The sequence below is a fragment of the Anoplopoma fimbria genome, chromosome 12 (assembly GCF_027596085.1).
Source record: "Anoplopoma fimbria isolate UVic2021 breed Golden Eagle Sablefish chromosome 12, Afim_UVic_2022, whole genome shotgun sequence".
In the NCBI taxonomy this organism is placed as follows: domain Eukaryota; kingdom Metazoa; phylum Chordata; class Actinopteri; order Perciformes; family Anoplopomatidae; genus Anoplopoma; species Anoplopoma fimbria.
The window spans coordinates 17,959,059-17,984,827 of record NC_072460.1 but is presented as its reverse complement, the minus strand read 5'-3'; the positions used below and the strand labels follow the sequence as shown (position 1 = coordinate 17,984,827).

Here is a 25,769-nt window from a genome sequence, read left to right as displayed (position 1 = left end):
GACGATGACAACTGGGTGTTTTCAAAATATTTATATGAAGGAAGTGTATAAGCACCATCCGTATAAGGCTGTAACTGATGTTTTCTGTCATCAAAGATACATTTTTTAGAAGTTGTTTTTTTTCAATTAGTAAATCAATAATTCATCCATAAATAAAAAACAAAAACAAAGGGTTTTATCTTGTAATATATATATATGTAAAATATGAACCATGAAAAAATATAGATCCTACCATTGTAAAAGCTAGAACCTATAAATGTTTGGAGATTTTATTAGCTAAAAACTGTTTGAATTGTTGCTGAATAATATTGTTAATGTTGATCTTGGTTGCAAGAGGAAGCTGTTTAAGGTTATTAAACAGCTGGAAGAGTCAAATAAGTTCAGAAAATGATAATACTAACATTTAAGAATAGTAAAAGAAAACCGCTTTCCCAGATTATAATTAGTATTATATTGAAATATTCTTAACACACCTATCAGCCACTCAACCTTCCTGCATACAACTGTGATGTCACAACATTTATTTGTTCTTAACTGCACCAAACAATCCAATATCTGCATCTACATTAAGCATGATCGATTGTGAAAGACAAATTATAAATGCCTGCAGAGTGAGCATGCTTTGCTTCAAGCTTAGCTGACAGAGACCGAGCCAGGTCAAACTCTGCTTCATGTAACGTTTTTGCTACCTTTTTCCTAACAACCAATTTTCATTGTGCTCTTTGTAGCAGAGCACACGACCCCCATAGGGCCTCCCTATGTGTGCTGGAGAGGGGCATGCTTTCCTAAACATTATACAGAGTTGCCATTAACCGTGGCCCAGTGGGCGGGATTGAAAACAGCGGCCAGTAAGGCTACGGGAGATCAAAGGGGGAGCCTGGGCAGGCCTTGCCCCGAGTCTGATTTATTTTTCAATAAATAAGTGATGCATCTGTTGAGGAGTGGCATGGGAGAGAGCCGCCGCTTTGCTCGCTTTCTTCTGCTGACGCCGTCTGTGTGCTCTGGCCGGGCGAGGAGGCGGAGGAGGAGAGCCAGGGCCTTTTTTAACAGCGGCCGTTATGCAACAACACTGCCTGCTTCGCTGTATGCCTGTTCTCATTCTGGTACTGCACAGTCCTGACGCCTTCGCACACATATGGATTTACTCAAACGGAGGCACTTGTTGTGTTTCATCCTCTCAGGAGGGAGCCAAATGTGTGCGAGTGTGTGTGTTACACAAACACGTCGTCAGCAGGTGTATATAATGTTTCCCATAATTAATACTGTACATTCAACAACATGTAACTCTAGCTTTAAAGGATTATTTGTACCTTTAACAATTTACATGACAACTCTAACTTTGCTCAAACCTGGAAATAGAGCCACAATGCAACACAGCCGAGAAAAAGACAAGCAGACAGTTGACAGTTCGCTAATAGCTGTTGTTATCTCCGGCATGGCATTTGTGTAGTTTACAACGATAACAATGACAGATATACCAGTCACAATGAGTAGCAATATTTGAAACAATGGGACTTTGATTTCCCACAAAAAGTAAACAAAAGCAGGCTCCTTATTTCTAGTTGGCAACAGTCAATTCTGTCAGCTGAAATGACGGCACAGAAGATTTCAGTTCATTAATGATAACCGAGTGAGTTGGCTGAAACTCTTTGAAACATTCATGCTGTGTGTCTAAAGCTACACGTCCCAGGCAAAAAAAATATCAGCATCTTGTTGTTACAGTTGCTAAGCCATGACTGGACAATCACTGTTCAGGGAAGGGGATTATTATCAAATCAACAACAGTTAAGTCAGTAAATGACCTAAATCACTTTATTGTAGGATAAAACTGAAAAAGAGTGCAACCGTAATGGTTGTAATAAACCGTCACAAAAAGACTGCGTGCGTCAAAAAAACACTGAAAGTATAATCATGTAGTTGGTCTTTAAACTGTGAACGGGATGAACAATTTAGACTTTTGCCTTTCTCAGATCTAATTAATGAACTTTGCGTGTCAAATGTTACTATTAGTAACAGCAAATCCAGGTTGTGATGAAACTGTGACAAACTGGTATTAACCCTAAAAAACATATCATATTCGTACTCTACTTTCGATCTGTTTGTGTGACTAATTCACTTTGACAGTTATCGGCCACTAGGTAGACTAAAGACATTTCATAATGTAATCCTTGTCTGCAGAGTGACACATGAAGAATGATGTGGCAAGTTTTTTCCCAGATTTCACATCATAGAAATTCAGAAGAAATGGGGACAGTATTGACACACTGACATTAAAAACAAACAACAAACTCAGGAACAAACATGTTCGCAGGAGATTCTGTAACTTGTGAAGTAGACTATGCATTCCAGTAAAATGTATGTTCCAACATGCAGCCAGTGTTTACCCATGAACAATATTACCTCCTCATCTTCCAAAGCTCATTTTCCTATTGGACTAAGTGGATATGGGTGGTTTTTTTTTTTTGTTCAACTGAATTCAAGCATATATTGAAAGTGCAACCATTACTGGCAACAGGAAAACATTTATCAATTTCTTTATACGTGTTATTTATAAGAATTTTAAATCAAACTGATTTTTTCTTTGATTGTTTTTAGATCTACGTCATCTTAAATACATCTGACCTCAACCCCCGCAGCAGAGTCAAATATTTATATGACACCCAAATGACACATGCCACTGTCACAGTGTCGTCACTGAGAAAGAAAAAAAGAAAAACCACTTGAGTTACCGCTTACGGAAAGAAACAACATTAAATCCCTGTAACGCTGAATAACTAAACACAGCCAACACTATTCAGATCAGGGTGATCAATACGATTACATAAAAAAAAAAGCCCCACTCACCAGCAGCTGGTCTTTTTCTGCTCTAACAAAGTCAAGTATACTGACTGCTGTCTGAGGCAATCTTGGCTGGACTGTGACGCAACCAGCCTTCCTATCCATAGCTTCAGGGCTGAAGAGAGAGAGATAGACATGAGGGCGGTGAACAAGATCAAAAAAGGAGGAAGAGAGGAGGGAACTGGGTATTCCAAGTTCATTTAGAATTGATTTTTGTAAACCACTTCCAATTTTTATATAAAGTCTATGGAAAGGGGAGAACTCTGGTGGGTGCCAGGGGGTACGACTGGTCTGTTGATATAAGAAGCAGATGTAAAATATGCAGACAAAGGAGGAAAAACAGATTAAAAGCGCTAGTCTGCACAGAATACGAATGTGCGCTACCTTCACAGCCAACACATTACAGAAGAAGTCGATCTAAAGAATGAGTTTGACATTTTCACAAAATGGTAGAATTTGCTGCTTTTCTTTGTCTTACAAGTAACCCAAATATCTTTGGGTTTTGGACTGTTTGCTTAAAAAAAACAAGACAAAAAACAAGGCATTTTCACTGTTATTAAACGCATACAAGTGTAAGTAACACTTATAAAAAGTGTTACTATATTTTTACCAATATAAAAAAATTGGTTAAAACAAATGACAATTAAAGTCCTACTTAAGGTCGGAAATCAGAGAATGAATAAAAACGACAAGACATGCTAATGTTTCTCAAGCACCACACTCTCTGCACTTTTATATAATAATAGAGCTGTCACACTAGACTCCAAGAGAGAAGCTTGTTCTTTACAGTATGTTTACCTACCATAGAAAACGCCAGTTTCCCAGGAAAGACAAACTTTCAGCAGAAGAACCAATCAATATCTCCAACAGACAGCAGGTGGTGAAAGTTGTAGTCCCAACCTGGATCGAATTTGCTCTGTAGTCCCTCAGACGAGTGTGTGTGTGTCTCAGTGAGTTTGAAAATAATCCCGATCTCAGGGGTTAAAACAGCAGAACGAGTGACAGACGACGAGATTGAAGGAACGTGATATAGCTGAGAGGCTCACTCTGTTTACTACAGCAGTCTACTGGGAGGACACAAACATACACACACACGCAGAAAATCATCAACCACGCCCATCTGCTCAATCACACCCCCACAAGCTTGCACACATCCTGGCTGACTCATGTAAAATCCCACTGAAACTGAGCCCTTTTCTCTCGAGACTTAGCCAAGTTTCCATCCTATTTCAGATGATGTCAAACTGTAATCCAAACTCACTTTGACCCTGAGGGGACCAAAGGTTAAATGAGGGAGTTCAGTTGAGGTTCTTCAAAAGCACTGATCAGGAGTGGGAAGTAAATGCGTTGGAACACAACCAGCACACAGACAACATTACAAAACATACACTTACATAACTCTGTTTGACCCAGATCAGGTTTACAATGAAAAACAGAAGGAAACACAGGTTCATTTTCATATGAACCTGAGCTTTGTCACATCTAAGATGAATAACCTTGATGTCACAGTGATGTCATTAGGGTTATCTCACTTGAAAACAACCCTGAGGCTGATGTTTGGAAAATTAACATTTATCACAGAAAGCCCATGTTTAAAGCTGCAAGGATTAGTTTATGCATTGATTAGTTGATAAAGAGATATGAAAATAAAATCAATTCATTTTTTGGAAATTTCTCCCACATAAGAGGATTGATGTTTTTAGCATATATGATAGTATATTAAATATATTTTAGTTTCGGACTGTTGGTTGAATAAAACAAGCAATTTAAGGAAAATACTTGTAGACTGAAGACGTCGGTATTTGCCAAGCAAGAAGGGTCAAATAAAGAGACGCTATTGTGTATCGATTATGGGGAAAAGCAGGATACAGTGTTTTAAAATCGTGGGACTGAAAGTCATCATATCTCGGCATCTGACCATTCCTTTATTTATCTGTCTCTCCTTAATCCACCAACTTTATGGAGATGTAATACTCAATTGCTGAAATACCCCTTAAGCAAACCATTCTCTGGTTCCAGATTCTAAAATGTGAGGATTTGCCGTTTTTCTGTAATCGGCACATAAATCAAAAAGGAAAATAATCATTCGTTGCAGTCCTTGTGTGGTGTGGTGTGTGTGTGTGTGTGTGTGTGTGTGTGTGTGTGTGTGTGTGTGTGTGTGTGTGTGTGTGTGTGTGTGTGTGTGTGTGTGTGGGAGATTGCAGTTTTGTGTAGGAGTGTGGTGTAATAGCAAGTATGATTTATAGTCTTATGTCCTGTTACAGCCTCCTTCGCTGACCGCGCACACTAAACCCACTACTCTCTGTTCTATTGTCATTCAGGTTAATCCAAGATGAACCGTGTTTAAATCCCCCGCAATTAGCTAGCTCACAAAAACAATTCAAGCCCCTGAGGATGGGGGACGTATGTTTGTAGTAAGAGAAGGAGGGGGAGGTGAGGGGGTAGGTTTTAATGCCCAAACCCCTCCTCTCCTTGTCCTGTGTCTTCAAAACAAGGCGACCTGTTGAATCCATGTCTACCCCGCCACCCCCCACTGTCAGCCTTAATTAGGGGAGGCTATATTTAAAGTGGACAGCAGCGATGCAATTATCTTCAAGGATTAGACCCCACTGGCACTGCCATTGTTGGGGCCCTGAAAAAAGAGTGACCTTCCCTTGATGCCTGACCTTGGCATTACCCTTAATAACCATAAGCTTTGAATTATTTCATATCTTCAAGGGAGCAGTTAAATAAGGGGGGAAAACAAAGGCAAATGTAAGTGTGAAGATAACAAGGATGAGCAAGCCGGCGCAAGGAAAATAAGTGGAAAAAAAAGAGAAAGGATTAAAGCCAAATGTTTCACCCATGATGATGCTGCTGGAAGTTCCACGGTTTCGTGGCTGGCTCCAGTTAAGAGTGATTTAGAGAGCACGCTTCCACAGCCATAATAACACGTTCTGAATTAGAGATTCTACAAAGCTTATTATCGCCTCTCAAACAAAGCAGTGCAGACTGCTGTTCTCACAGCATTTCATTAAGCAGCGGTTGTTTACGTTCCCAAAACACTCTGAGCAAACCAACAATTAGTGGGGTTTGCCATGGGAAGACTCTTCGCATGCGAGGGATTTAGGGGGGTTGTTTTCTCAATCCATCTCCTCACTGGGGGCCTTCTCTTAAGTCTTTGAATCCCGGCTATATTGGTCGGCCAATACAGGGCCGTTTCCATTGGAGCGTCAGTCAGGTACCCTCTTCCTGTTATTCCCCCTGTCTGCCGAGATGCCACTTCCTGACTGGGATGTTCCTGGGGGGTTGGAACTGGCGTCACTGGTACACCTCCCTTACTAGTGTTTGTGCTTCCCTGATGGGACATTGTATGTATGGACACACATTCGTCAGTGTCCAGTTTGTCCGTTATTGCCGGATGCCTGTCAAACTGACTTTCTTTCCACTCACCCTGTTAGACAAACATCCTCCACATGTCAGTGGCATTACATCATTATTTTAGGTCAGCATTTGATCTTGAAAATCAATGGGGCATCTTAACATCAAAGTCAAATATATTGTGTTTTTCTATACGTCACCGATGAATAGACTTCAAAGCAAGACAATGTAGCATTTGCTGAACAGCAGCCACTGTGGCGTCAATTACAAGTCCATTCAGTCAGTTGCTTTAAAGCTGTCCTACTCTATATTTTAGATTAACAATGGATGACATGACTTTGTGTAACTAAACACCTTACAGCTGACAGACAAAGGTGAGCATTTGGAAGCTAAAGAGCCAGATATTTCCCTCAGGAGTTGGTAGAGACCAACAACAGAGCTAAAAAGAGAGTAAGCTTAAATTCGTCAAACATGACTCCAAATGAATGTCAGTCACTTTGTCTTTGTTACCCGTTTGTTCATACATTTACTAAATCAACAAATGTGTTAACTTATTGTTTTACATATGAGATAAAGCCATTGAAATGTTTAGCAGTGATGTGCTAAAATACAGCAATGTCAGCTGACTAACTTATGTCAGTTCCATCTCTATCAAAAGCCTGCTAACAAAAGCAGATAGTAGCTGCCAAAAATATACTAGTTATACCAGACCAAGTCACGCTGCAGTAAACACTCAATATATTGAATAAGGGTACATTTGTTGCTAATTTATTCAACTTTGGATTTGTAAGAGGGGAATTAAAAGTTACATAGTCTCGCTTTAAGAGTACACTTAACCTATTTTGCTCAAAAGAAATTCATCAGAATCAGCTGGTGTTGTTAATATGCTCCAGGTAAAAAAGTTTTTTTTTCAAGTGAATAAAGAAAACTACGTCTTCTTTATCCTGCGTTTCGTATTTTCACTGGAATTGGATATTTTCATATCGTCACATCTCTGTTAAGTGTCTCTGAATCATTAGCTTCTCTTTCTGGACCATCACATCACATATGACTGGAAAAGTACAGCTTCTGTGATTGGCTCATAGCGGATTTGTGTGTGTCTATACAAGAGAGAGCTGCTAGCGTGTTGTAGCCTGCCTGGGTTGGCAGAGATCAACATCATAACAGTGTTACTCCACTGGGAAGAAATTTATATATAAACATGGGATTATCGATGACTGAACACAAGGAGGACGTTTCTGTCTTTTGCAGGATAAGCATGATGTGATACATAAAAAAAAATAAGTTATCATGGGCTGAGGTGTATAAAACAACGAGGCCAGCTAGCACTCAACACAAAAGCTTATCCTTAGCCAAGACTGACCATAAATTCAGTCTTTCCCATGTAGGGAAATTATTATCAAGATGTCTCATAAATGGATGATGACAAGTCAACCTACTGTAAACTCACTAGTCATAGTCACAAAGCTGATTAATGCAGAAACTTTGAGGAAGAGGTCTAACTACTTAAATAGATAGAAACTCCTTGGTGGAGGCCATTGAATGTTTCTCAAACTGGTCCATCATGTAAAAAACTAATCAGGAACCATGTGTTAGAATGTAAGAGAGGGCCAGTAAGTCTGACCCAGAGTGCATTTTTTTCACTTAATGAAACACTCACATAGACGAACTGGCCTGGGATCACTTTTCCTTGGTGCACAGAATAACAGTTTGTAATAATTTTTGAATGCATTTCAGCTTTACTTGATAGTTTACAGGTCTCATTAAAGCCTGGAACATTGCATGGCCCCTCAGCCAACTAAACCATAACGCACTTACTGAGTCTGGCGTGTGCATCCAAAATCCTTTTTAGGTATGGCTCCATGTGTGGCAAAGTCGCTATGTACGTTATTTACTGCGAGTATGTTAGCATGCTAACATTACCATTTACCCCAGAGCACTTCTGTGCCAAAAATACACATTTCAAGCTGCTAAAATTATGTAAAATTGTATATGCTTCCTGTCTCCTAAGTGGGTGACTGGCGCAATAATATATTTTGCTAACATTAGATATTTACACAGCCAACAAATATATTAAGCATAATAAAAAGTAGTTTGTTAGGAAGTTTGCAAAGTGGGCGTTAGCTTAAATGTTTGACAGTTTTAATTTAAGACGATAACATTACCATAATTTGATTTTACAGCTGCTTCCTTTACAGAACAACCGTGTATGAAGTTGTTGTAGTACAAAAGATAAAGAACCAGGTGACTAAAGGCAATTTTTCTAGTCAGTCTAGCAGCAGAAAATCAAACTCAGTATGTCTGCAAATGTGAAACAATTTCTAGTCAGTCTAGCAGCAGAAAATCAGTCAACCAAGCTGCTGCTGTGTGTGAACAAGTATGTCTGCAAATGTGAAACAGGGAATGAAATGTTGGGGAAAAAACATGCACATTCACCCTTCCCTTGAAGGCTGAGTTTGGCACGTTACGAGACAAAGACGAACTAGACAGAACAAAAGCAGTGTGCAAAGTAATATAGAACAAACAAATTAACACCAGAGAATCTCAACAGTCAGCATCCTGTTGAAAAGCAATTAACTTTTCCTCAGCTCCCCCAATGTCTAAATTAGAGTCATCAGTCATCAGAACATTGCAGACTACCATTTCCAGTAGTGGGCTTGTATTACTTCATAAAGTAAACTTTCCAAGAACTTTACAGTTATAGCTGAGGTCACATCCTGTTTTCCCAGAAAAACAAGTAAGGACTGTAGTCTGCAGTCATTCAAGACACTCAAGTACAATACAAGCTGTGAGGAATGCATGCATCAAGCAAAACAGTTGAACATGAAAACAAGAAAACTAAGAGCATGCATACAGCTGTTATAAACTGTGCCACAGTCAATACATGCTGGGTGACTGATTGCTCCACCCTTGCAGGATAAGTAAATGCCTGCAGGCTGAAGGGTGGACTAGAATAAGACAGGTGGGAAGGTGTTGGTGTAATTGTAAGACACACAAAATTGAATCCATCTCTACCAGGAAATCTCACTTTATACCATGCACCCATCAGCCACTTGACACACACAGAAAGTGGGTATTCAGTCCAATAGGAGTGTTTACTTAGCAGCCTTAGCAGGTCCTTGTCAGTGTCAGTTAGGTGAGATTTTCAGCAAAGCAGGTCAGTGGAAAGGAAAGCCGGGTTAAGTGAATAAAGCCAGTGTGTCTGTATTTGTAAATCAGCAAAAAGTGGTTTGAAAAGAAAATTTCACATGACGACTATAAAAGAAGGAGAACAGCTAAAGGTTGAATGATTCAACCACTAGCAATAAGGTGATTCTGTGCGAGGTCTTAGACTCGGGTGCGCCTGTGCTTGTCTGACTAATATCACATTACTTCCCATAAAACTTACTCATAATATGTGACTGAATGGGACAAAAGAGAGGGAGAAAAGAAAGAGGGAATGAAAGCCATCCGAAAACACAATGTTGATGAGGGTGAGGACAGAGTGATGGCATCAGACACACAAGTCAGGAAGGTTTCCATTCTAAATGTAGCACATATTTTAAAATAGTTTCCAGAAAGAAAATAGGAGATGAAATAATTAAAAGACGACCGTGAAAAACATGATTTAAATATGGCATTTTTGTTTCATGTATTAATTTGAGCAAAAGCAAAGTGACAAAAGCAAAGATGTGCTTCATATTCTCTATGTGCATTTCCATGGTACTTTGTTGTATATTTTTTTATCAATATGTCTACTTTTAAACCTTAGAGCATAAAAACTTTCTTACAATGCTGCAAATCTTTTCCTAGAATTGCTGTTGTACCACTCAGGTTTTGTAAATTGAAAATGTTTATAAAAACAGGTGGGTGGAAATTCACTCTCAGAGAGAGGGGGAAAATGAAAGTTAAAGCCAGCTGAGTGAAACTTTTTTTCCTCTTTTCTGTCTCTGTCATACCCCAACACTCTCAACATAATCCCTGTGCCTCCAGCTGTTTAGGCAGGGAGGGGACCGTTGCCAAGGCGACCCACACCTTTCGGCTTGTCTTGTCTGTTCCTGTTTTGTCAAAGCTGAGGGAGGGAGGGAGGGAAATGAAGGAGACAGCGATAGAGGCAAAGGGGAGCGAAGGGGGGCAAGCGATCAGGGATAATAAGCCCTTCTCTGGGAGTCTAGATCCAGGGAGCAAGCTCAGACTAGCATTGAGCGCTAACCAACATAATCTGAAATGAATCCAACCAACCCAGCCAAGAACTAAGTCTGTGTTAGATGTCATATTCCAGTTGGACACATGCAGGCCAATATTAAATCCCTGTGACTTGCAGAAACCCACAGCAAAGTATCCAAAGACACCAGTAAGCCCTCTTGGAAGTACATGTGTCTGGCCAAAAGCCTTCTAGTTGCCTTTGAATAGCTGTTGTGTAATGTGGTGACGGCGCTGAGCTACAGCAACACAAGCACAGACGGTGACACCTGGTGTGATTTTTAGTAAATGATGGTGCAGGTGAACTCATTCGGCTTCAGTCCATTCGGTTTCATGCTGTGACTCCATTCGGTTTCATGCTGTGACTAGAAGAGACGCAGCCCCACCGGGAGCTGTTCTAAGGCAGTGGGAGACCAAAGGCAGGCCTGACTAGGAATAAAATGGTCTAAAAGCATTGCAGGACCGGCATATCAAAGAGAATATTCGTAGCACTTGTTATATAAAAGTTTAATGTTTTTTCTTTCATTTTCAGAGAAAAAAAAATCCTTCTAAACCTGTTGAGTAGGCGGAGTGGGCAAAAGCTATTTTTATGTTCCAATTATTTCTAGAAATGTGCCTCTACTTGTACAGTAAATGCAGAGTAAGTAAGCTCTGGAGGGGAATAAGCAATAGATTGACGTCTGCACTGCAGGTAAGGGTTGCCATAACATTGCCCCCTGCTGTTTAAAGATTGACACAGGCAATGTTTAACTCTTGAGCAACAGCCATGAGATCGAGCCAAATGAGAAATAAGCTGTACACAATAAACAATTACACTGCACACACATTTTTCTTATTTATAATGACCAAACTTTCATGACTCACCCTCTCACTTACTTGAAACCTTAAAAGTACTAGAAGCAACAAAAATATTAGTAATGGTGCATCTTGGAATATCCCCTCTTTACTAAAACAGAAAAGATAATTGTTGCTGAACCAACCGTGTGGAGATCATTTTCGGATTAAAAACCCCAGTTTTAAATGGAAAGTGTATGTAGCCTTAGCTTGCATCAGCTAAGTTGTGTTTTACAATTTAGTAAATTTGAATAGCAGTTTAACTTTTGAAAAAAAAAAAATGTCAATCATATCAAAACCTTTAAAATAATGTTAGAATAATTGTGAGTCATCAAATTACATCATTGCTTAAATTGCTAATCTGCTAATAGGTCAAAATACTTTTTTGTCTACTACTCTATCAGCTGTCAACCCATCCCCCTCCATCTCCCCGTCTGTCCGTCTATCCCAGTCCACACTGGGCTACAAGTCTTTCCCTAATCTCCTTACGTAACATCAACCCTGACCCTGACCAAGGAGACAGGTGGCGTCAGACATGCTTTCTCCCAGACTGCCTTCCCCCTCTGTCACAACAGGTCATATAAACACAAATGCATACGCATACTTCAAAATTAGGTAGCACATAAACTCACTATCTGCCTCATTCACAACTCTGCAAACAAATCTTTTCTTTTTTTTTTTTTTTTTTTTTTTTTTTTTTTTAAAGGGTGGGAACTTGTTATGTGAGGGTCGGCAGAAAGGCTCTCAGTGAAAGTGAGGTTGGAGACTCAATAATGTGAGGAGCAGGGAAAGGATAGTGCAGGTTAAGCTCTTTGGCTCTCTCTTCTACCCCCACTTTATTATTCTCAGTTGCCTTGGAGGAAAAACTATATATAACCATCTTTCTCTCCACGTGCTGGCTGAATACACTTTGCTCTATGTCATTTTCCCTTTCCATTGTTTCCACTAAGGTGCGATAAGGGGACAACTCCTTGATTCAATGGGAAAATCCGTCCAATGCTAAGTTCTAGTGGCAGGAGGGAGTTGACAAACCAAAACAGCCAAGAGGCCGACTGACAGACCAGACACTGTGTCGGGTTCTCTTCTGGCGAGACTCCCACTTTCAGAAACCGGCGGCTTCAAAGGAATAATTCATTTCACAGTCTAGTGGCCAGACACAGAGCCCCAACAATCACGCTCCTTTTAACACCTAAAAGAAGAAGAAGTAGCTTTGCCGTTCTGGTTCACCTTAACTGTGTCTCAATGCAACACAAGTGAGATGCAATAACTCTTGGTTACGTCCAGTGTGAATCAAAAGCTCAGGGGGTCCAAAATGAGTTATGGGCACAGTTTAAGGATGCATACATCTTCATTCGTTTCATTTTTGGATCCTGTTTGAGTGACAATTAAAAAACGCTTTTGAGGTGAACGGGCCGGCCATAATAGCACAAGCCTTGATAATAACTACGTTAATGTAATTGCCCTCTGATGTCTATTTCGGCAGGACCAGATCATTTGTCAATGTCTCCTTTAAAGCATTGCAAATCCCTGTTAAAACATTTTGAGTTTAAAGTTTGGTTAGTTTTTGGAATAAAGTAGACTGGATTAGGGGGTCAATAAATCAGGGTTCGGGTTAAAATAACTACTTGGTTAAGGTTAGCTGATGTTTGTCATCATTGTTACAATAATAACCACTTGGTTAAGGGAAGGGAACGATTATGGCTATGGTTAAAAGAAACCAACTCCGCCTGTCTGTAAGAAACAGGAAATGGACGGAAGGATCCCAAGGCAAAGTCTGATGTTTTGCTAACCAATTCAACCAACCTGACCTCCTCTCTCTGCAGACCTGGTGGCTCTATAGCAACATCTCTGTCCAAAGATAGTTACAAAACTCACTGTTTTATAATCAACTTGATAAATGAAACAAAGCAATCACAAACTGTATGTTTATGGGAAATACGCTTAGGAGAGTAAGATGAGAAGATTGTTACCACTCTCGTGTTTGTCTGTTAAATTAAAGCGTCAGCCAGAAGCCGGATAGCTAAACTTTGCATAAAGACTGGAAACTGGTGACAGCAGTCGGGGAAAAAAAGGGGGAAAAAAAATCAGCTGGATCGAGATTAAACAAACAAGATATATCATATAACAAAACCCACAGAAAGTTTTCTTTTATACCCAAATTCAATTCCATTCAAATTTATTTGTATAGCCCAATATCACAAATCAAAAATTTTCATTAAAGGGCTTTACAATCTGTACAAAATACAAAATTCTCTGTCCTTGGACCATCACATTGGGAAAGGAAAAACTCCCCCAAAAAACATTAATGGAATAAAAAAGAAATAAACCTCAGGGAGAGAAACTAAAGAGGAATCCTTCTCCCGGGATGTGCAATAGATGTCACAAAATTAATAATATAATAAAATGTTCCCAGTTCTAAAACAAAAAATTCACCTGTACTTAGAACATTCCCCTGTTAACATACGTGATGGATTCAGCGTAGTCAGAAAGCGTTGGATATATAGCAACGGGGCGTGATAGTCTGACTCTTACATCAGGTTAGGACAAGGTGTAACACTTCATGTTGAAAATCTCTGAACCATTCAGAAAAGCGCTGTTGACGTCACTGTAGTAAATGGAGGAGAAGCTTGTTTTGGCTGTGTGTGTCTGTTTATCGTAAACTTTAGATTTCTCACAGACGCTATCATGACAGAGACCAATTTATTTTTATTTAAGAGCAGATCGGCCAGGCAGACAGTGAATACTGCTGGTGAGTGTTGTGCTTTTATTACAGTACTCCATGCCTCGCCGTGCTCTAACATTACAGCTGTCAGATTGAGTGATGACACGCTCATCTATACAAAGAGTGAAGCAGACCTCCTTTGTTTGGTGCTCATGGTGAAAAAAGTAATATAAAACAAATAGTAGTCTTAATAAACAGAAAGCAGGAGAGCGATGCTAGTCTACCATACAACGGTGTTTAGAGTGGTAATATGCAGTCAAGATATTGTTGTCATAGAAACATAAAAAAAGTGGTCAGGGCGCTTTTTTGTTGAAACGCTGGGATGAAGCCCATTGCCCTCCAACATTTGTTTTGTTATGATTTTAGAATGTTGGAGACAGTTGAAATAAATCTGATAAAAAAATATACTATAGGAGGACGTTTTTCCAAAATGAATGGGGTGGGGGATTGTTTTTGGGTTTGGAAGATAAATATTGACGTTTATTGATGTTACAAGACTGTCTTGACTATAAGAATAAAATGTATGTATTTCGAAAATGGGCAGAGTTACACATTAAGAGAACCAAATAGGATTTAAAACACAGATTCCAGGAAATGAAGACACTCTGAAGATAAGCCTGCTGACTGTTTACTGAAATCACAGTCCTTCTTTTAGTTGACCTGGCAGGTTTAATGGTTTAAGGTCTTACCTTAGAGGCCCTCCGGCGCTCAGGACACTCAGGGTGCTGGCACACCACCCAGTCTTCCTCCTGGACAGGCTTGTCATCTGAAACAGAACACACAAGTCAATTAAACATCTCTATTTATCACTAAAACACCATAACAAGCCACCCAGCAAGCTACACATCCATTAACACACCTTTCTTGGTAAAGCTGTAAAAGCATAATGTAGACACGAAGACTGAAGTCAATGCCTGTGTTTATATAAGGACGGAGTGAGAGAGTGACTATGAGACACAAGAAAAAACTCTCATGCAGTAATAGAGACCAAATGAAAAAAGAGAAGTCCGGTTAAAGAGATTTCTCGAAGGGAAGGTAAACAGAGGGAAGATGGAGGGGTGTGTTGTTGGGAGGAGATCAGAGAGAAATGAAAAACAACCAAAGAGACAGGAAGAAAATGAAACGAATGAGAGGAAGCCCCATTCTGTTTTTTGTACGAAAGTGCACTCATCGTGGGTAAGCTCGCTGTACTCCACCATAACAAATCACCGTTGTCAAATAAACCTCTAAATTCTACTTGACAAGTTGGCCAACGCTGCATTGAAGGTATGATAAAAGGCAGTGTTTACTTCTAGATCTTCTACATGTACACACACGATAAAGATATCATAACAGAGCACTGATATTTATCTGTCTGGCTAATGAGAAAAACAGAGAATATACGTGTAGGGAGGAGAAAGTAAGAGCAGGGACGGGGAGCAGAGAGAGCTGGAGGGGGGGCTTGGGACAGACGGTAAAAGTGCTTAAAATGTCACCAGTTTTAGGGCATGAGAGGACTTTGTAGCAAAAGCTCAGATAACCTGTTCCTTGTGATGTCCCCTCTCCCTATTTGGCCGTGCCATAAATTATATATCATTACTTAATCATCAGTAATAGAGACGGGCTGCTGCAAGAAAATGAAGTCACTTGGTGGCTGAACTTTAAGTCCAAGTTCAAACAATAATTTGTCACCATGAAAGAAATAGTAAAACAGCTCCGGGCCTGAGCTGGCGTACGGAAACAATTCACCTTGAGTCATCCACTTGGCTACAGCTACACTCACAGGTCAAGGGTGCGTGTTGGGAAGAGGGAAAAACATTGTAATTGGTGCATACCACAGAGCCCATGGGTTCCCCACTGGGATGAGACGGGTCAACCTGCCTGCAGTGAATTTGCTCGATGGGAGCGAAAACAAGACTAAGAGTCTGTAGCCACGCTAGTAGCTGTACTTAGGTACAGCGGTGCTTTGAGCTAAATGCAAACACGCTTGAGGCTGATGGACATGTCTTTTGATTTTTCATTTCGTACAAAATGTCCAATACAAAATTAGGTATTGGACAAATCAAGACCTGATGATGGCTTTATGAATTGTTCACCAAAGATAGTAGTTGTTGAGACAGTTCCCTAAAAGCCAAAAATGTCATCCGGCTGGTGGTGGCGGCTCTAAAAGGAAAAGTCTGGGGCATTTATTTAAGTACAAAATGTTGTGCTTATCCAGTAAGTTGATGTTGAGATATGTATAAGAATAAATAAAAGCTGTGACTTGCTGGTGGCGCTAGTACAGAGTCAGGTAGGATGCATCCTCTGCGGACCATGAATGTCGGCACCTAATTTCATGCCAATCAGCCCAATGGTTGTCGGGATACTTCGGTTTGGACCAAAGTGATGGATCAACCATCATTGCCATCCCTACAGTCAAGCAACGCTGCCGGCAGAGCTTAAAGAAAAGCTGAGGCAAAACGGTTTATCTACTTAATCTAAATCAATGTCCAATTCCATGTAATAATGTACATCCATTCACCAATCAGTAATATACAAGTCAAACAACTGTATGTATAAAATGTAGAGTATGCTCTGTTCTGAAGGGAAACAAACAATTTTTGGTTGAAGAAAAAAAAAAAAATCATAGAGGTTTTGTGTTAATCCATTAAGTTACTGCTGTTGAGATATTTCACAGAAGAAGTGAAAAATTGACCTGCCAGAAAAGTCAGGAGATCACCGAAGTCAGTAGAATTCACCCTCTGTGGACCATGAATGTAGGAATTGACAATATGGCCAAAATCTTCAATCCCAATATAGGTAATTTCATATCTTGATAAGGATGCATATCACGATATTGCATGTTTTCTGGTAATTCAATAAATAAGTATGAATACTGAATATGACCACATGGTTCTGTATACTGCTGTGTGAATGTAATACTTGATATGTGTTTTCTCATTTACTCAAGAATGTTAGTGCAAAATAATACAGAAAACTGAGGTATTTGAGCTAGTTTGTAATTATCAATTTAGACAACGTAATTGTGTATCAATATATCCTGATGTATGAGTCCATCATATTGAATATTTGCCCAGCTCTACATGAATTTCTGTAGCACAATTTATTTTTCACAAAAATTGTTGAATCTTCTACCAGCTTCTGGGAAAACAAAAAAAGAAAGTCTTTCATGTGTCTCTACTGTGCTGGGAGCAGGACGAGACCTGCTGACTGTGGCCAGCAGGCCTCATGCTAACGGCCCCCTCAGGGTTTACAAGCCTCCAGCTTTTATGGAGTGTTTCCCAAAGAGTCAGAACTTTCTTAACCACAGCGAGACTTCACAGACGGCTTACATCCATCAGGTGGACAGAAGCAAATAAATGTCGCTCTGTATCTGTGGAATGAGTAAATAAGCAGCTGTTAGCTTACAAGTTAGCTATATAAACTTAGGTGATGTCAATGTTGTATCTATGGCATGTTTCCTCCGACAAAGGATGTCTCTCTATTCAAAAGTCAAACTATTGAAACGTGAAAAAATAAATATTATAAAATGTCAAAATTCAAAATGCAGTGTAAAAGCTATCCCTTGTTTTCCAATAAGGGGTGTTTGTTAAATCCATTTTCATTGAAATGTGTGGAAGCATTTTGGATACGACACTAGATGGAGAAATTGTGGAATTGTCAAATTCATCGGTCTCAAAGTAACAATACCATGACTACAAATCTGACGAGTCATTGTATAGCTTGTTATGCAAAAGAAGCAGTGGAGGCAACACAAATGAACATGGATACATGGGTTACGTTACGTGTTGCTTCGCCTTCATTCGGAAAAACTTAAAACTAACTGAGCCATAACATCAAATCCACTCAATATGCCGTTATATTGTAAAGATCCCTTCATCATCTGCTGCAGCTCCGTCTTCTCTCCTACTTGCCCATATCTTGCTGACTCTCCCGCTTTCTCTCTCTGATGAACTGGAATTCCTGAACTCAGCACTGCTGATTAAGCCAAAAGCAAGCACACACACGCACATGCACACAAACACACACACAAAACTATACACGAACACACGTGACAGCAGACAATGAGCTTGCACACTAAAGAGACAGTGGAGCATCCCATCAACGCAGCTCTCTGCGGGCTTGCTCACCACAGATAGACACTGCCTGGGGGCAAAGACCCATTAGGCACCCATAAATAAGCCAGAGCAGCAGAGTCAAGTTCGAAATGCTGCATACTCGAACACACAAGATGCACTAAGTATTCCAAATTGTCAATCACCACTTCCTCAGTTTGGCATAATGCAAGTATGAATGTGGTTTTAAGGAAAAAAATTGTCATGATTCTTGCCGTGTTCACAACACTGAGTTAACTTTGATTATATGTAGCATCAAATACATATTCAAGACCCTTTAGCAGGGCTCTGATTCATATGAATTTGCAGGAAACAATAAAAAGTCAGTAAGGGAAGAATTTGCTTTCAACCCACCTATTAGCTAGCTACAACAGATAAGAACTGCCAGAAACAGTCAGCTGACAAAATCGACTGTTGCAGACGAAAAATGAGAGGCCTCTTGTTGTCAAGGAAGCATTGTTTCAAATATTACTTAGGATTTTGAGTGGTAAATACGTTGCAATATTATTGGAAACTGCACAAATCCATTATACTATACTAAAAAACATCACAGGAGCAGTGGTATGCACACATATATTTGGATGTGGACTAAAGATCTGCACCCATTTGATCTGAGATGCAATGCAATATCAAACTCCCTAAAAGTTCAACCATGTCTATTATTGCCGCATCATGCCTAGAATGCCATATTTAGGTGGGGAGAGGCCGAGTCGAGCAAACATTTTTATGAGGCATGTTAAGAATGCTTCACTCTGCCTTCTATTTGGTGAGATCTTATCATAACACAATTTCACATCATGTTTTAGCTCCTCCACCCTCCATGATGCATACGGACTGGGAGACCTGGGAAATCAACAGACATACAAGCACATTCCGAGGTTGGAGACAGATATATACAATACATAAATATGGAATCAGTGGACAAGAAGGTGAGTAAGCTCTGCAGGGACGAAAGACAGGTAGGGATGAAGAGTCTGGTTAATAAATGTAAGGATCTATAGGCCTCAGCAAGAAGGGAGGGAACAAATACTTCTGTGTAACAAGAGTATATAGACATGAAGATATAGATATCATTATTGTATTATAAAGTTATGTAGTAGTAATTTAGGCGAGTTTTCTAGTGTTTTGTCTAGTTCTAGTACAGATTTACAGCAATTTTGGTGGAATTTAAATTATGAAATAATTAGAAACCATTAATTAATAATAATAGTTTAGACGTAGATAACAAAAACAAACGATACCACTCTCATATTTGTACAGCGAGTATGACAGTTGGCTTAGTTTAGCATAAAGACTGGAATCAAGGGGAAACGGCTAGTGTGAATCTGCACCGCTACAGTAAAGCTCACAAATTAACACGTTGTTTAATTGGCACAAAAAACAAAGTGTAAAAATACATTGTTTTTTTTAAGTGGGATTATGTGCCAGACTATTTCTTGGACCTTCAGCAGTGACTTCTGGCTGAGACACACTCTTTATGCTAAGCTAACTTTTTCCTGGCTGTGGCTCCAAACTGAAAGGACGGATAAGGGAGATAATGGAAATTAAATGTTCTCATCTTCCTCTTGGAAAGACAGCAAGGCTGTCAGACATGAAATATGATGTAGACAGCACATAGGGAGACCGGTGATTTGAGTCAAAAGTTTGTTCAGTACATTGTGACAAACTGAGCAATGCCTTACCTACAAAATGAAAGAACACAAAAGCTTGTGTTTATTGACTCCTGAAGCTTTTTGGAAAAGTTCCCTAATGTGTTACACAGAAACTTATTTATAGCTATCAAATCACACTTGGTGAATAATGGCACCTAAAAAGGCTCTGTTCAGTGAATACCAACCCCGACCTTTACTACTGAAGCCCTGCAGTATTCCTCTACAGGTGAATGAGTCTGGAACCAGCGAGCAGACGATAAAACACAAGCAGGTTGCAGCTGTTTCTAATGCTGAGGGTTCGGTTGCAGCGGGGGCAGGACACAGCCCTCCTTAATGTTGTTTTACCCCCATAGTGGTTAAATCACACACATGTGCATCACACACTCTCCTACCCCCTCCCTTCATCTTTCTCCCTCCTCCACCACATCTGAGCAAACCCGAAGTCCCCATGTATTAAACTGAAAACCACAGTACAGCATGTGTAAACTGTTCCAGAGGGGTGGAGGAGCAGTCAACAATTCTCAATTCATAAGATGGAGGAAAACAAATAATATCTAATTCCCTCTGCTGACTCGTTTTGGAATTGAAAGAATCATTTTGGAAATGAAAGCAATACAACTTTCTCAAGTCATTCCATGCATATTAGCTGTCTATATGACCGGTACATTAAGGTGGAACTCAATACCCTGTCACCATATTTAAGAGTGGTCATGAGGGGATTACTGCATATCTTGAATTTTTAAGGGCATTATTGCCAGAAAGTACAGTAATTGGTCAAGCTGATTTTATATAATAGCCTGACCTTTTGTGCCAGACTATTCTTTTCATGGGCTTTATTGGTAATTCCAAGTAAAATAGAAGAATGTTATGCAGTTACTGGAATCCCTGGCTAAGTACAACCGGGGGAATTCTTGTGTGTTTGTACACAGGTTATTTTGAACTGGCCAAATTAGGTCCCATCAAAGAAACTAATTTTGTTATTTTCTGCTTTTATTAGCAGTCACCAAAAAACAAATCCCAACTACCAGTCGACATCCAGTCTCCTGCTTTAAATCTACACCTTCATTAAAAACATTGACCAGGTATTAATATTTGGTGATGTCGGCTGACCTTAAGGATGTGCTCTTACGAGAAATCAACTTTTTCTCATTATCCTACTTATCCAAATTAAGTCAACTGTAATATGCATTGCCAGTGAAATATCCTGGAGCTTCAAGCTTCAATTATCTTAATTATCAGATAATCTATAAATAGTCCATCCACGTTATTCCTAGCCCGAATATACCTTGTCTGACTTCTGGTTATTCCTTTCACTGATCTGGCATCCACGAGTGTCTTCATTTCCTTAGAGATTTTTCGGGAAACAAATGATGTGGGAACACCATCATTGGGATAATGTGATCACACCATTGCCTCTTACAACTGAGGGATGATGGGGAAACCTGAATAAGTGGCTCTGGGAATGAACAGTAGCGTATTTAGCTACCTTACTTTTCCCCGAACCCTGCAACATTTAAGTTAATGCAGCTAACTTAGTTTGTTACTGCTAACCGAGGCCACTTCAGCAGATCGTCGTCCAATCCCTTTGTCGTGGTTGAAGTATTATTCCATCACATGATCCCGATTAAGGTGTGACAGGCTGTGTTCTCATTTTATATATTTACCCAAAGTGAGAAAAAGGAAGACAACTGTAGCATATTGTTAACATTTGCAAATGCTGGTAAGCCCATAATTCACACAAGGTATAATTGTTTTGTCAAACCAACAGTCCCAAAAAACTGTTCTGTAAACTTTCATATGTAACATAGAAAAGCAGCAAAGTCTCTGATTTGAGGACCTGGAACTAGAAAATGTTTTGTTTTGTTTTTCTCGATAAATGATTATCAAAATAAATTTCAACTGATCAACTAATTGGTTAATCATTTCAGCTTGGAAATCACCCATAAATAATTTTCATACTTGTTCTCTCACACACACACACACACACACACACACACACACACACACACACACACACACACACACACACACACACACACACACACACACACACACACACACACACACACACACACACACACACACACACACACACACACTTTACTGTCAATACTGATGATGAGTTGTTGCAAATGAAGAAAGTACTTTTTAAAAAGGCGTGAAAACAGATCCGTTGCTTTTGTAGTGTTCTAGCTGCACAGATGTACAGAGAGGAGCACCGAGAATGTGTGTGTACAACCTTGTTAATGCTGCATGGCTGACAACTACGCGTTTGACATTTTTACCTGAAACTACCTTCTGTAGTGTCATAAGACTTTGAAAGCAGTGGTGACTCTCTAAATGAGGCAAGATAAGTGAGTTTTGGGACTGATTCAGAGAACTGATTCTGTTGTGTTTTGCAGAGACAAAAAGTATCTTTAAGCTGAGAAGCTCCAGGGCTGAGTGCTCCAACAGAGCTGGGAAATGTTTTCGGAAGAAGCTTGGGGCTTAATTACAGAGATGGTGAAAAGGTAAGGATCAAAGCCCCACTGTTCCTTCTGTGTCATTCCTCTTTTAGGTCTATGCCAAACAAGTCTGCCTCAGCAGGCACCTCCTTAGGCTGGCCAGAAAGTGGCCGGATTTCCAGGAGGCTGGCTGGCAGAGAGAAGAGGATGAAGAACATTCCTCCGGCCCTGTGTTATCACTTCCTCTTCACTAATGGCATAAATCGGGCAGCACAGCGGAAAGCAAGTGCCCCTGTGCCACGTCAAAAAAAAGCCCTGAGAGGAGACAGGGAAGCATTTCAGCTCAGCTATGCACTTCTTCGGTGGTAAATATTTCATCTGAGGAGCTGGTCTCATCCGTTCTTTCCTCTCATGTGAGCTCGTCTTCATGCCAGGTCACTGAGTGCTTTCCACGGAGGAACAGAGCAATGGAAAAAAAAAAAAAGCCTTTCCATGATGTTTGCAGAGGAGTTACAAACAACAATGTGAGGTAATGTCTGATCCATGTCACACATGTCATAGTGGAGCAGCCAGGTCAGAACGACACACAAGGTTTCTATTCCTTTTTCCATTATGCTGAATAATAAATTAATAATAATGCTATCAGAGGTAAAAACTGAACCACGTTTATAGCTTGTTGCTGTCTCCCAAACATGAAAATGCTTGCAGCTCTGTGTGGCTGTGCTTAGGCCTATTGGTGCTTTTTGGTTGAATGCTAACATTAGCACGCTAACAAGCTCACAATGAAAATGCTAACATTATATACACAAGGTAAAGCAGACTATGGTGCAAAATGAAAAGTTAGGAATCACCCCAGTTCTTAGTATTCATCCTGAGATCAACATGAATTACTGAACACAAATATCACCGCAAACCATTTAATAGAATGACATTTATTTCACTAAAAGCCCAAAATTTAAACCACATGGTGGTGTTAGAGGGAGGTCAGCTGATCACTTCAGTCGGTAGACTTCATCCTCTAAGGACCATGAATGTCTGTAGCTGCTGAGATATTTCAGGTTGGACCAAAGTGGTACAATAATATTCATAAGTGAGTCAGCGGGTCAGGCGAGTCCGCATAAGTTTACTATAAACTAGAACAGGTTTTGGCGGACGGTTCTTAAAAAGACAAAGCAGTGCTTCGAGTAGGTTATTGATAACTAATAACAGAAACATTGCGTGCAATAATCCACTTTCCCCTCTATTGCTGGCTTTCTCTCTCAAACGCACACACAGCAGGACATAAAGTCAGAAGTTCTGGTGGTTTATTAACGCAGATTTTGCAGGTTGGAGCACTGCAAATTGGCTCTCACAACAGTTAATAAAACTCTGACCTGTGAAACTCACAACTGTTATCCAATCAACAATCAGTAAAATTTCTGAACAAGGACAAACGTCTACAAATAATTTATATGTTAAATGTAAAGTATGTTCTGCTTTGATGGGAAACTTTTTTAGTTAGACAAATATCCTAAAAGGTTGAGATTCCTGCACATGAGCTGTAGGCTGAACTAAAGGGTAAGTTTTGCGGATATGCACACCGAATTCTACATCAACAAATCCTACTTGTCAATTTAAAAAAGAATAACTATCATGTACATCTTTTATTTACCTTTAGATTTTACACTTTGCTATAAAAAATTCAACCAGTGGCAAATAATAGAAAATAAAAAGGCTAGACAAAGGGAAACCATACCACTGCCCAGCCTCCTGTTTCATAGTGAGAAAACACACACACACAAACACAAATCCACCACTTAGTCAGGTGATCCTCACAGGACTCCAGCTTACCACACAGATCATGGATGACGTCCAGGGATGAGGACCAGGAGTAGCGCTCTATTCCCACTTGAGTGAGAGAGGGTGGCAGTGCCTCCAGCTCGTATGCTCCACGCTTCTTCCAGGACAGGAACATCACGAGTTCTTCAACCAGCTATTTGGTAATTAAGATATACTCTGAATGTTCAAATCATTACCCTAAAACTTAACTCATCCCACAGTGTCTAACCTGCCCTTGACCCCGCCAAAAAAATGATAATAATCTGGACTTCTGCAGAAAATCAAAACACCCTTCTCATCAACCATCTTTATTATATAAAACTTGCCAGACTTACTCAACTTTAAACTCTGCCAACTGCCAATATGTTCCTGTTCATGTTCATTCCCACCTGCACAATTACCTCATCTAGCTATAAGCCATAAAACACATTGTTCTGCTTTGAACGTTCTGTCCAAGTTTTGCTTCAAGGCTGGTCCAAGTACGCCCATTTCCAGGGGCTCATATTATTGATGCTAAACATGGAATAAGCTTAGAAGCTGGCATCCAGGTTTTAACAGGCAGGTTTTAAGAAGGTAACAGTTGTCTCACTACATTAATGTCCAATGCCTCTACCTGTTGATACTGTAGATTTTGTAATAATCCACTAATCATCCACTGAAAGCCACCGAAGTGCTGCCAAGCACCAAATGCTGCTCTTTTTTAATCCATTTAAGAGAGCTAGACTGTATTACAGACAGCCAACTGCAAAAAGGTTTATCAAACGTATCTCCACCAGCAAGTAAAATGTCCTCTGCTGTTGCCTTTCCCTGAGCATCGACTTCATCCATGGAAGAGTTTCTCAAACTGTACAAAACTTGAGTGTGAGGCAAGCTGCTCATGTTAAAGCCCTGTGTAGGATCTCCTGGCGATTGGGGGGCTTTCTGCCCACTCCATCAGACAAGTGTTGTATTCATGCAGAGGTGAGTTGCATGCTGGGACGGGCAATCTGGGCCAATGGCTTTTGGACTGGGTGACACAAAGATCTCTTTTAAACCTCCTCCTACATCCAGAGTGGACTTTCTTTATGTTTTGCGCAAACTGTAAAAGGCTGACATTTTTCTGCATTCATTAGTGCCTGCGCCCTTTATGTCTCAGGAAAGATTTATTCCTTTTTTATGAATGCACCCGCTCTGTGGTGACTGAGCTCAGTTATTTCTGTGGAGGTACAATGCACACATTGGCCTTGGTGATGAGAAAGACCAAATGAATAAAACAAGTCCCGTTATAACATTCTTATCTAAGACAAAGCGCTTCCACTCCTAATATCTTTTTGAAAAAGGGTTAAAACAACATGCAGTTAAATGTATCAAATGAAGTCATAATATCCCAAGTGTTGCTTGAAAGTCGTTGCACTGCTATTATGCATCTAAAATGGGAGAAGAAATACGGTGAGAATGTGCTGCACCGGCCGGGGGAAGGGAGGGACGTTGTCACACACAATGACCCACATGTCCAATTTTGGGATAAGAAATTAGAGGGTAGGATGGGAGCCGGTTTGCTGCTCAGCTCTGGGCTTTGCAGACATATGGTAATAATCTGAAGCAGCTTTGAGCACACGGCTTCCCTTTTAATGAAGAGAGCAGCCGTGCAGCATGAGAACCGGGCTGCAAATACAAGGGCCAATTTCCACCTACTGCAGAAACAAAGAGGGAAGCATAAAGAGGTACTAGACAGCCTTGCTTTCATCATCATCCATCAGGCGTCTAGAAAGTACCTGCCACCAGTATGGGACAGACATGCATTTTGATCTAATCTCACACAAATAAATTATTGGATTATGAAAAA

At 40.1% G+C, this 25,769-nt stretch overlaps 1 protein-coding gene across 1 annotated transcript in view; it reads right to left on the bottom strand.

Annotated features, from left to right (window-relative positions):
• The window catches only part of plekhg5b (pleckstrin homology domain containing, family G (with RhoGef domain) member 5b), a 64,108-nt gene that overhangs the window by 32,418 nt on the left and 5,921 nt on the right, over nt 1-25,769 (bottom strand). Inside the window, 1 exon segment of the mRNA XM_054609256.1 lies at nt 14,626-14,702. Within this exon segment, the coding sequence (XP_054465231.1) occupies nt 14,626-14,702 (77 nt within the window).